We start from the raw sequence: 12,107 nt of genomic DNA, 5'->3' as shown, positions 1-12,107 counted from the left end.
AGTCAAAAGAACAAAAAAAACAGAATATTTTTCCGTCAATGCATGCTACAAGTTCGTGTTTGCTTTCAACATTTAGCGTGTAGCAGATGCACACATTTCACCATGACGTCCGAATCCACTGGTGAAAAGGGCACTTTGATGCTCTCTTTCATCTTGAACTGCTTCATACGACAAAGAGGATGCAGGAAGTGCTTAAGACTGAATGGCTGTGCCTTCGTGTTGTCATATTATTTTGTTATGTAGAAGTGCACAAAAATGTTGCATAAAAAGTATTGTACATTGTGAAAAATATAAAAATATATAAAAGTATAAAACGCATATTTGATATATGTAACTGTATTAACCATTGCACCCATTTAAAGGACAACCGACGCCTCCGGACAAGTTGTGTCCATAATTTGTAAAATCACTTCAAATGACTTCTACTGAGCGTATTTTACAAATATTCCACCGCACATAGCTATATTTTACATTTTAAGGCTCGCGCTGAGTATTTAGGAAGTCTTGTTTTCGAGTTGGTGTCGATTCCTGACATGACGTCACGTCAGGAACACCCCTGACTGAGAAAGCGACACACAATGCATTTTGGGAACTTTGTTTGGTCTGAAAACTTCATGTTGACCCGTGTTGATGGCAAAATTGGAAGGAAAACACATAAATAGCGTGATGGTGAATCGTTGTGTGTTGCACCAAGACTACTATTTGATACTAGTTGACACAAATTCCCAGCAGACAAATCAGCCCATTTCTAACGCGGCCAACCTGTCACGTGGCATCAGGATGGCCAAGAGACAGCACTCCAGGAGGATCGCCAACCACTTCAGAGACAGCAGAGACACCAGGAACCTGTGGCGTGGGATACAGACCATCACAGACTACAAGCCCTCTCCACAGACCTGTGAGAACTCCACCACTCTGCTGAATTAGCTGAACGACTTCTTCGCCCGCTTCGAGGCAGACAACAGCACTCCAGCACAGAAGACCCCACCACCTCCCGGCGAACAGGTGCTGACACTGTCCCGGGACAGCGTGAGGCGATCCCTCAGAGGGACCAACCCACGAAAAGCCCCGGGTCCCGACGGCATTCCTGGCCGTGTTCTGAGAGACTGCGCTGTGGAGCTCACAGATGTCTTCACGGACATCTTCAACACATCTCTGAGCCAGGCTGTTGTGCCCACTTGCCTCAAAGCCACCACCATTATCCCGGTCCCTAAGAAGTCGTCCCCCACCTGCCACAATGACTACCGCCCGGTCGCACTCACTCCCATCCTCATGAAGTGCTTCGAGCGGCTAGTTATGAACCACATCAAGGCTGCCCTCCCCCCCAGCCATGACCCCTTCCAGTTTGCATATCGGCCCAACCGCTCTACCGATGATGCCATCTCCACTGCTCTCCACACAGCGCTGACCCACCTGGAGACCAGAGACTCCTACGTCAGAATGCTGTTCATCGACTTCAGCTCAGCATTCAACACAATCATCCCCCCACAGCTCAGCGATAAACTGAGCAAACTGGGGATCAGCACCTCCCTGTGCAACTGGCTGCTGGACTTCCTGACGGGGAGACCACAGGCAGTCAGAGTTGGCGACAACACTTCCAGCACCATCACGCTGAACACAGGGGCCCCCCAGGGGTGTGTGCGGAGCCCCCTCCTCTTCACTCTGCTCACGCACGACTGCTCACCATCATCACCCAGCTCCAACCTCTTCATAAAGTTTGCGGATGACACGACTGTGGTGGGCCTCATCAACAACGACGAGGAGACAGCCTACAGGGACGAGGTCAGCCGCCTGGCCACGTGGTGCAAGGACAACAATCTCCGTCTGAATGTGGAGAAGACGAAGGAGATTGTTGTGGACTTCAGGAGAGTGCGCCCCCAGCATGCTCCACTAACCATCGACGGTGCTGCAGTGGAGAGAGTGAGCAGCACCAAGTTCCTTGGAGTGCACATATCCGAAGACCTGTCCTGGAGCCACAACACGTCATCACTGGCCAAGAGATCCCACCAGCGCATGTACTTCCTCCGCAAGCTTAAAAGAGTTGGAGCCCCGACCCCCATCACGACCTCCTTCTACCGCGGTACCATCGAGAGCATCCTGACCAGCTGTATCACCGTGTGGTACGGCGCCTGCACCGTGTCCTGCCGTAAGACTCTGCAGCGCATCGTGAGGACAGCTGAGAAGATCATCGGTGTCTCTCCCCCCCCCCCCTTCAGGACATCTACAACACCCGCCTCACCCGCAGAGCCATCAGGATCGCTGGCGATCCCACACACCCCTCCCACAGCCTCTTCAGCCTGCTGCCATCGGGTAGGAGACTGCAGAGTCTCCGAGCCAAAACCAGCAGGCTCAAGGACAGTTTCTGCCACCAGGCAGTCCGGAGACTCAACTCCCTCCCTGCCCTGCCCAGCCTGCCCCTTCCCACTGCCACACTCACCGAACTCTGAGTACACGCTACATGCTGTACGATCATCCTGAACTCTATTTTTTGTTCTTTCTCATTTTTTTTTCTGCAAGACCTCACTTCAACCCTTTCTTGTTGTTTGTTTTTGCAATTACGACATTACGTCACTTTATGTACGTCACTTTCTCACTTTACATATGTCACTACCTCACTTTACATACATCACTGCCTCACTTTCCAGACGACACTACCTCACTTTACATACAGAAATTACAAGTATTGTCTGTTGTCAATTGTATGTCTTTTAGCCACGTTATAAGTGCCTTGCATGTCTTGCACGCTGGGTCCGAGAGGACATTAATTTCATTTGTGCTGTATGTCATGGATATTAGCGCGTTTGACAATAAAGCTGACTTTGACTTTGACTTTGGGCACCATCTTGTGCATTTTCTGGGACGCTACATTGCAGTCCAGATGCCTCAAAATGACACGGAAGGACTTCTTTAATCGATTGCAAATATTTATGCTTTCCTCTTCAGAACTATCTGAATCATATAACTGGATGAGTAACAAGAAAGCATCTTCTCCGAATCTGAGCAGGGCAAGACGATCTGGCGTGACGTCACAAACTGGGGGCGGGACCTTCTGAAACTCTCCAAGGTCATTTTGAAGTAGTTTTGGGACATTTAAAGTAATTTTTATTGGTGTTTTGCATTTGACTAAAAATATCAGCCTGTGTGTTTTGGGTATCTTAGATGCTATAAAGCGTTTTTCTGATGTCAGTTAGGAAACAAAAAAATTGTGTCGGTTGTCCTTTATTTTGTGCCCACATTGAATATATCCTGTACAATAATTGTAGTGTGTTTTAAAACTTTCACTTATCATACATGAATGAGTAAACTTTGAAATTACTTGTATATCAGATTCTACAATAAGTTTTTTAAATGTAAACAATACTTCAATTCTAAAAAAAAATCAGTCATGCTTTTTTTCACCCCTACAAAATCCACTTTGTCTGCTTGAATGAATGAATGAAAACGAGTGACAAAGTCCCATGTTTTTTTTTCATACTATTGATCTCATCGTTTACGACATGCAGGTTCATCAGCCCACACGTGTGGAAGGAATGCCAGACCATGTTTGACTTGGCTGTTTGCCAGTTTGAAGTACTATATATACAGTGGTGCTCACACAAGGTCTCCCTCTTTTCTTCAGCATCCATTCCCATTTTCCTTCTCCCTGTGCACCGATATGGACCGGCTCAGTATCACGGTGGTCTTGGGACTGCTGGCGCTCGGGTGCGCTCAGCTTGGTGTTCGCCAGCCTGAGTGTGATTCTCCTGAGGCGGAAGAAGCTGCGTATGTGGCTCAGGACTACCTCAATGGTCAACACACTCATGGGTACAAATATGCACTAAACAGGATTGAGGACATCAAGATACTCACCAAGGTAAGACGGAGACATGCAGTTGTAAAAATGCAGAGTAACTTAAAAAAAATTGCTTGGTCATGCGTAACATTCAAATTTATTTCCAAGAAAAGAAAATTAGCCGACCAATTTTCAATTCACTTTTTTCATATTTTAAATACATTTAAAATAGAATGTGGGATAGCTTGTAACAGGCAATTGTACAATTTAAAATAAAGCAATTTTAGCCATTTTTTGTCGTAAAAAAAAATCAACAAAAGTGATATGCGACATTTTCCCTTCCTACATTTGTTAAGTTAAATTTTGTGCTTGAAAAGACACCGACAACATTTTGTCTTTTTTTGTGCAGTTGTACATTTCAGTCTTCTGACATTTTCTTTTGTGCATACAATACTTCTTTTTGTCTTTGGTCCCCCTTTACCCCTTTGAATATTGCTGCTGTAGATTGCAAATTTACCCATTGTGGGACTATATATATATATATATATATATATATATATATATATATATATATATATATATATATATATATATATATATATATATATATATATATATTAAAAATTAGCACACACCCTCACACATAACATTTGATGCAGTTTTTTTGCATAAGCAGCAGACCATAAAACTTTGGAATGACTTTTTTTTTTCAAAATAATTAAACAGACTGTGTGCCTTGCTCCTAGGCTAATGCAGATGACATCTATGTTGTTGAAGTGGACCTTCTGGAGACGGACTGTCACGTGCTGGACCCCACTCCTGTTGCTAACTGCACAGTTCGACCTAAAGCAGTCACGGTCAGTAAAAAAACAAATACAGCCTTGAGCAATCGTAACACGTGTTCTGCATTGCTCTCAAGATTTAATACTTGTTGGATTTGTGTCTCCAATCAGTCAGTAGAAGGAGACTGTGACGTGGTTATGAAAAGGGTTGGAGGAGTGCTGACTGTCACAGCCTTCAAGTGTAAGACTGAAGGTAAACTTTTGACACTGTGTGTGTGTGTATGCGTGCGTGTGTCGTTTTACTAAAATATAATTTGGATAATCAATAAAGTGTATTGCTTCGATTTGAATGACAATACACTTTTCATGTGGTCCAAGACAATATGACAATGTGTTCCACTGCTGCATTGGACATTGAACTGCTTTTTCTGCAGTGCATGCTTTGACCACACGGGGCAGTATATCACAGAAATCCATGTAAGCCAGTCATCATGGTCATTCTTGGTAAAGGATAAAGAATATGTTCAAATAGTCTTTGCTGAAGAGGCTATATCACTCCAATGTTAATGCTATTTGTCGATGTAGTTTCCCATTATACGTTAGCATATAGCGAGGGAATGGCATCCATAGGTGGAAGAAAACTAAACTCACTACATGATTTATTTGCAAAAATAAGATTCATTGTTATGTAAATTATATTATGTTGGTATTTTTCTATGATGCTCTTTAGAATCAACAGAGGACCTTTGTTTGGGCTGTCCGACTCTCCTTCCGTTGAACGATACCACAGCTCTGAACTTTGTGCACACCTCACTAGCTACCTTCAACAACAAGACAGTCAACACAACGTACTCTCTGCTTGAGGTTGGAAGGATGTCGACACAGGTGGGTTTTCCCGCATGCTTAGCTGCATCTGGGTCTCTTGCTTTATATGGGACAACCTGTGGAGGCTGTAAATATGTGAATCTTTTTTTTTCAGATTGTCTCTGGTGGGCCACGCTATCTGGCAGAATATGTGATCGCCGAGTCCAATTGCACCAATGAGGTCTGCGTGCCGCTGAACGATGTCACGGCTGTAAGTACGAAAGTAGGCCTCTCGACAAGTTCCTCTCCAGAGCCGTGCAACCCAGACAGTCCCCCATAGGAAACAATCACGTTTCAATTCAGGTTTAGTTTTTTAACTACAGTAAAGTCTCGTTATATCGATATTCAAGGGAGTCCGAAAAAATATCGATATAACCGGGACTATCGATATATCCGACCCTGTTTGCATGTAATTTTCTCCGTGCGTGCATAGAAATAGTATCGATATAACCGGGACTATCGATATATCCGATATCGATATAACGAGACTTTACTGTATTACTATTCTAAATAAATAAGTGAAAATTGGCCAGAATCGTTTGAATAAGCTCATCTTGCTAATGGGTATGGGTGCAGAAGGAAGTAGCAAGCCACAACGGTAAATAGAACTTTCGTCATGAAACCTAAAGATCCTTCAGTCACTTTTCTACCTCTCAAAAGAAGTTTAATCAACTTTTAAAGCTTGTGGGTAAACTTAAAAAAATCAAGATGGAGACAAGCGGTTTGACATGTGCAAACTGTCTGTCTCAGAGTCGCGGTATTTGCACTGCCAAAGGCCTGGGAGCTGCCCACACAGTTGACTGCAAGATGTTTTCCGTTATGGTGAGTCATACAATAGTCTTTTGTCTACGGGGATCGGATGCTATTAACTAAGAATTAGGAATGACGGGCTTTCAGGGTGAACCGGGGATGCAAAAGAAATAACTTGTACTCGTCTGATGCGTGTTTTTCAGGCGCCTCCAAAAGACACCAACAGCACCGGGGTTTCTCAAGTATTCCCAACGGTTCACGCACATACACAGAACATGACCAGAAAGCATGGTCTTAGACATCACAAATTGACCGCTCTCCATGATCCACATGCCACCGGCCTTCTGTCGACCGAGTCGTCGGCATCAGAATCAGCCGAAGTGGTGTCTGTCGCCACCCCGGCAGTCTCGAACGCCACAGCGTCCGCTGCAACAGCTGACACATCATCCGCCTCGGTCAGTGGAGAGGTTCCCGTCGCAGTGGTTAAGAGAGAAGTCCCCGCCACAGTTACAGACCCAGTTCTCCTGAGAGCACCATGTCCCGGGAGAGTCAGATTCTTTTAAGCATTTGTTGTTAAATCATGTACTTTACTTCTAAAAAACACTGGCTCCAAGTATAACTCACATCTTTATTTCCATACTTTTGTAAAGTTCCCATTTAAGCCCCACTACTCCTTGGCTTAATGTGTCAAGACTGAAGAAAATAAAACTAAGAATCCTGAAATATTGTTTGAGCTCAAATTCATATGTTGCATATAATACATTTCATTTCTAAGCGGCTTCTCAAAATTCTCAAGTCACCGGTTCGCGTGCCCGTCCAGCCTCCCTGTGTGGAGTTTGCATGTTCTCCCTGGGCCCACGTGGGTTTTCTGCGGGTCCTCCGGTTTCCTCCCACACTCCAAAAACATGCATTGCAGGCAGATTGACCCCTCCAAATTGTCCCTAGGTGTGAGAGTGACTGTTGTATGTCTGTGCTCTGTGATTGGCTGGCAATCAATTCAGGGTGTCCCCCGCCTCTCGCCCGAAGACAGCTGAGATAGGGTCGCGGGGGGTGCTGGAGCCTAATGAGGAATAAGTGGGACGGAAAATGGATGGACTTCAGTCACAGGATATTTTTTCTGCGGGTGAGCAGCGGAAAACTGATATTCTTCCAGTAGAACATATTTGGAAGTATGGTGAATACAAAACAGACATCTAGAGAAAGTCTCCTTGAATTACAATGCAAATCAGTGGTGGAAAATAAACACAAAATTCTGGTATTTTAGAGTTTGCAGATACCTGTAATTTACCTTGAAATTTTATTTTGATGACTTAAACTACATTTGAAAACAAAACTTGACTTTTTAGTCCCACATAGGCTTGATACTTTTTTAAACTTCAAAGATGACAAACAAAAACCAGGTACAGTCAAAAGTTTATTTGCAATTTGTGCATGTCATCTTAGCTCGTGATCATGTCTTTCACTGCGACGGTCCAAACCTGTATGAAAAAAGCAAAACCAGTTTCAAAATCATGAGATTAAATTAAAACCTTTAAACTGACATACCATGTCTGTTGATCCAGGTGCCGGATTGGTTTGAGATTTTCTTGGATTAAAGTGATTCTCCGATTTAAACAGTCCTTCAAGTAGAGATTTTAAATTCCTGGCGTTAACATGTTCAAGATGAAGAGGCTTCCCATGATGTTGGCCTGGGTCATTTTGGTTAGGAAGAACCCTGAAATTATTCTGGGACTCTGGAGACCTTCTCGGCTCTTTACCAGGTGGACCACGCTGAAGCAGTACATATGGTTTCGGTTCAGATAAATGCCCAGTCTGATCACGCGTGGAGGACTTTTTGTGCTTCTGCCGATGTGACGAAGCGGTCAAATTCTGGGCAAACAAAGAGTTTTTTGTTGATTCTGCATCATTGAGCATGGAGGAAGGGACCAAAGGGACAAGCTCCTGCTGGACTCCAAGGCGGGAAGGCCCGACAGATTCAAAGGAGAGTTCCCCAGGTGCTGTTTTACCATTTGGGTTCTGCTGCTCCAGATACCAGGCGAGTGAAGACCTGGCATTCGGATGAGGCCCATAATTGAAGACCCTAAATTGGTCGTTGGGCTTTTTGGAGTGCATGTTTTGTGCCTCTTTATTTACAGGAATGTAAAATGAATTCTGAACCCAGGGGGGTATATCTTGTGGTGATATACTCGGTAAATTTGGACTAATCTCAGATGGCAAGCTGGAATACTGTGAATAAGGTTTAAGACCCCAAAAAGGGTAACTTCCTCTGCGAGGAGATGCTTCCTTGTATGGGATACTACTTGAAAAGTAAGAAGAATCAACATTTGTGGCCTGGGAATAGAGTTGATTTTTATTGGGAAGAGAATCTGAGGCCTTTTCCGGATTATATTTTTCTTGATCTGGTTTTTCATCAGGCAATGCATGACCTATGTGAGCTATAGGTCCAAAGTGGGCCTTGGAAGCAACAAATGGAAAATCTTGTGAGACCACACCTGTCACCTTTTCAGATGGTTCATGAGATGCGAGATAAAGATGCTGATGAAAAGTAATTTGTGGGCAGCAACTTGAAAACCCAATGGCACAAAGTTGAACACAACCACTTGAGGCCTGCGGGACCATGGCACCAACATTGGGCATCGGTGGTGGAGTTGCCTGTGGTGGTTTCTTAGCTTGGCGTAATGTTACAGACTGTTGCCATTGTGGATGAGGCATTTTACCTTCTGGAGGTTGGAGGGTTGGTGATCTTTCACCTTTGTGCTTCTGAGTGTCAACATATGTTGCACTGTCTGGTTTGACGGGTGTTTTAGGTTCCAGGGGCAAATAAGCATTCAGAGGGACCTCAGGCTTCAGTGGGTGGTTGACGACGGCTCCAACATTAAATGGGGGGAATGGTTGAGCTGGTTGATGCATATGTCCAGGGATTTCAGGCTGCTTTGACTCCGGTGGGTGTGGGAAAGGCATTGGCTTTTTGGGCAATTCTGGGTTCGGCATAGGATAAAATATGTAGGGATTGCGTGGCTGCTGGACCAGACTTGGAGGTGAAAGTGCTAGGGGATGCTCGTGCTTTGAATGTTTGTTTTCATGCCAGATAGGGTAAAACGGCTGCTCCACATAACCCAGTGGAACGTCAGGTTTCAACAGCGATGGTTCTTTTGGACTGGGTCGTGGGTAAGGCAGAAAGGTGTATGGTTTTGATGGCTGCTTCACTCGACTATGGACGACTGGAAGGTCCGGTGGTTTTAACGGCCATGGATCTGGCATTTGCATTTCGACTGGTCCTTTTAGAATGGGTCTTGGATAAAGTGGAAATGGGTATGTATCGGATGGTTTCTCAAAACGCCCATGAGGGACCTTGGGCTGCAGAGGCTTAATTAGCCATGGATTTGGCATTGGCTTTTTGGCTTGATTTTTCGGACCCGGCTTTAGGTAAAACGGATGTTGGTATGGAAGTGGTGACTGATTTAATGGACCAAGGGGAGATACTTGTGGTTTGAAAGCCCATTGCTCCTGCATTGGTTTTTTAGCTGGTACTTCAGCACTAGATGCAGGGTAAAGCGGGTACGCATTGGCTGGATGCACCACCGCATCTGGAGGGACCTCAGGCTTTAGTGGCGTCTGCAATGGTTTTTGAATGGGTTCTTGAGGGCTACGCATAGGATATAGAGGATTGGGGTATGGATCAGTTGGCTGCTCCACCTGACCTGGAGTGACCTCATGATTTTGTGGATTGGGCATTGGTTTATTGGTGGGTTCATTAGGAGTGGCCACAGGGTAATATGGGTAGTACGGCTCAACTGGATCATCCACTCGACTTTGAATGACCACAGTCTTTGGTGGATTAGGCATTTTGGTGGGTTTTTTTGGGTTAGGACTGGGCACATGATAAATTGGGTGGATGGAAGACTTGGGTGGCTGATCCACTGGACCTGGAGAGACCTCAGGGTTTTGTGGATCAAAAAGAGGGGTTTTGACTGGTTCATTTGGATTAGGCACAGGTAGATAAGGGTACGGAAAGGCATATTGATAACCTGGCTGCTGCACTTGATCTGGAGGGACCTGAAGTTCAGGATTTTTATTTGGGATTTTAGGATTGTGCATTGGATAACGTGGATAGACGTGATAATATTTTGGCACATGTGTTTGATCCAGAGGGTTCCCAGACTGTTGTGGAACTCGCAAGGGCTTATCGTTTCCTTTAAGTGCAGCTCCGGGCAAGGGGTTTAAGGGAAAAAAGTTGACAGGCCGATGTACTTCACCTGGGTTTTGCGGGTGGGATGGGGTTGGCACATTTTTAGGAAAAAATGGATAGCGATAAGGATAGAATGGTCGACTACCTTGACCTGTTTGTGCCTCTGGGGTTTCTCGCTGGGACGATGTAGGCTTGTGATACGGTGTTTGAAACGGGTAAAAGGCTTTGTTCGGAGAGGCTGGGTTTGCTCCTCGATGTGGTTTTACCAGTGGGTTTGGCAAGAATGGATAATATGATTGATGAAACTGACTTGAGGGGACTTCATGTCGTTGTGGCTTGTGTGCAATAGCTTGAGTCTTGGAATTAGGCAAGACAGGATAATATGGCTTCTGCATGTGAGGGAATTCAGTTTTATGTGGGGCAGCCGTGGGCTTTTCTACAGGAACAGGTGTAGGATTAGAAGAAAATGGAGATTCCGGCATTTGTGGTTGGGATGGCTGCTCTCCATGACCAGAAGGGGACTCTGGTTGTAATGGATCTCCAACAGGCCTGAAGTTCGGTGGTACCACAGGTTTGGAGGGACTTGAAGGAAGCAAGCCTATGTTTGATGGTTCCAGTTTTGTGGGTGATGGGCTTTTTGTTGTTACGGGTAGACCTGGGGCCATTGATGGACATGAAATCTTAATTGTTCCTTCACCAGCCAATTCAAGGGTGTAGCTCTCTCCCTGAAAGAAAAAAATAACGATCAATCATTGAAACACTATATAGAACTTAGCTGAAAACAGTAACTTTACCCTCTTCTTCACACAGGCACCATAGTTGACAGAAAGCACTGCACCTTCACCATGATCCACGACGCTAATCCCACATTTATGTAATGCAGCGTTTATAAACTCCCATGTTCCATTTACTGTTGATATACAATGTGATTAGTTCATTAAAAAAATCTGCAATTTGGACAATCATCAAAACTAAACTAAATAGCAACTCACCATTTATTTTAATTTTTGAGAGTGGGACAATCAATTCCATTTTCACAATCATGCCTTCTGTATGGCATGTAACCATCGGCGGGCTGGATGAAGGTCTCGTCACAGGGCATGACATCCTCATTGGTAAACCCAACCAAATTAAGGGTAGAATATAAGAATCCTCCTGGAAAAAAAAAATCCAATTATCGTGCGTTTTATTTGCTACACGGGTTTAAGAAATGTTATTAATTTACAATATTTCTTTAGAATAGTTATCATTTTTAAAATCACAACATAATTCATTTGTCAAGTGACTGCGCACATTTGTGAAAGCTCGTAACAAAAGTGCCAAGTTGCCATCAAGTCTTACCTCCAGAGTGACAAAACAACCATTATAAGGGGCAACCAAGATCGTTTCTTTTTGTGTTTCTCTGATGGTGTAACCACAACTTTGTGGAAGCTTGGATAGAGGCAACGGAGTCAGACTACCTAGGACACAAATTCAATTTAACAGGTAATTTGGAAGTAGTGAGGAATTGAGTATTTCTTGCATTTAAGGTGAAATATTCCAAAGCCTAAAACATACCTCTATCCACCCATATCAGCGATCCAGGAGTGGAAGCAACATCTTGGACTTGAAGTTTCATAGAGTCTGTCGTACATTCCACGTTTGGATCCATTCTAATGAGCTGATGAGTTGCAGCTTGGGATAATTGTTCATCCTGCATACTTGCTTGCTTGTAAAAATCCCACCCTTTGCAAGAAATAGGGGTTTAATA

The 12,107-nt window shown here is 44.3% G+C and overlaps 2 protein-coding genes across 2 annotated transcripts; one reads left to right on the top strand and one right to left on the bottom strand.

Annotated features, from left to right (window-relative positions):
• The first annotated feature begins 3,601 nt into the window (after positions 1–3,601).
• On the top strand, positions 3,602–6,891 carry ahsga (alpha 2-HS glycoprotein a). The gene is made up of 7 exons (XM_089008693.1): positions 3,602–3,853; positions 4,519–4,629; positions 4,726–4,807; positions 5,285–5,439; positions 5,534–5,629; positions 6,169–6,240; positions 6,372–6,891. The coding sequence occupies exons 1-7, from the start codon at positions 3,656–3,658 to the stop codon at positions 6,729–6,731; spliced, it is 1,074 nt and encodes a 357-aa protein (XP_088864819.1). The 5' UTR covers positions 3,602–3,655; the 3' UTR covers positions 6,732–6,891.
• A 678-nt stretch (positions 6,892–7,569) lies between these two features.
• On the bottom strand, positions 7,570–12,016 carry LOC148891538 (uncharacterized). The gene is made up of 6 exons (XM_089008692.1): positions 11,915–12,016; positions 11,699–11,817; positions 11,350–11,512; positions 11,152–11,267; positions 7,714–11,082; positions 7,570–7,646 (listed from the first exon to the last, which is right to left on the bottom strand). Exons 1-6 carry the CDS (start codon positions 12,006–12,008, stop codon positions 7,608–7,610), a joined length of 3,900 nt encoding a protein of 1,299 aa, XP_088864818.1. The 5' UTR covers positions 12,009–12,016; the 3' UTR covers positions 7,570–7,607.
• Positions 12,017–12,107: the final 91 nt, after the last annotated feature.

Source organism: Hippocampus bargibanti, linkage group LG11 (assembly GCF_051943395.1).
Source record: "Hippocampus bargibanti isolate YZ-2025 linkage group LG11, ASM5194339v1, whole genome shotgun sequence".
Lineage (NCBI taxonomy): Eukaryota > Metazoa > Chordata > Actinopteri > Syngnathiformes > Syngnathidae > Hippocampus > Hippocampus bargibanti.
Note: the sequence above shows the minus strand (reverse complement) of the source record. Positions and strands in the feature narration are given on the sequence as shown.

Excerpts from the sequence above, each read along its gene's own strand:
- ahsga (XM_089008693.1), top strand. The coding sequence starts at position 3,656 with ATGGACCGGCTCAGTATCACGGTGGTCTTGGGACTGCTGGCGCTCGGG. Across the intron at positions 4,630-4,725 it reads TTCGACCTAAAGCAGTCACG|TCAGTAGAAGGAGACTGTGA; the intron begins GTCAGTAAAAAA and ends GTCTCCAATCAG. Across the intron at positions 4,808-5,284 it reads CTTCAAGTGTAAGACTGAAG|AATCAACAGAGGACCTTTGT; the intron begins GTAAACTTTTGA and ends GATGCTCTTTAG.
- LOC148891538 (XM_089008692.1), bottom strand. The coding sequence starts at position 12,008 with ATGGATCCAAACGTGGAATGTACGACAGACTCTATGAAACTTCAAGTC. Across the intron at positions 11,818-11,914 it reads GCTGATATGGGTGGATAGAG|GTAGTCTGACTCCGTTGCCT; the intron begins GTATGTTTTAGG and ends TTTGTGTCCTAG. Across the intron at positions 11,268-11,349 it reads CTCAAAAATTAAAATAAATG|TAAATGGAACATGGGAGTTT; the intron begins GTGAGTTGCTAT and ends GTATATCAACAG.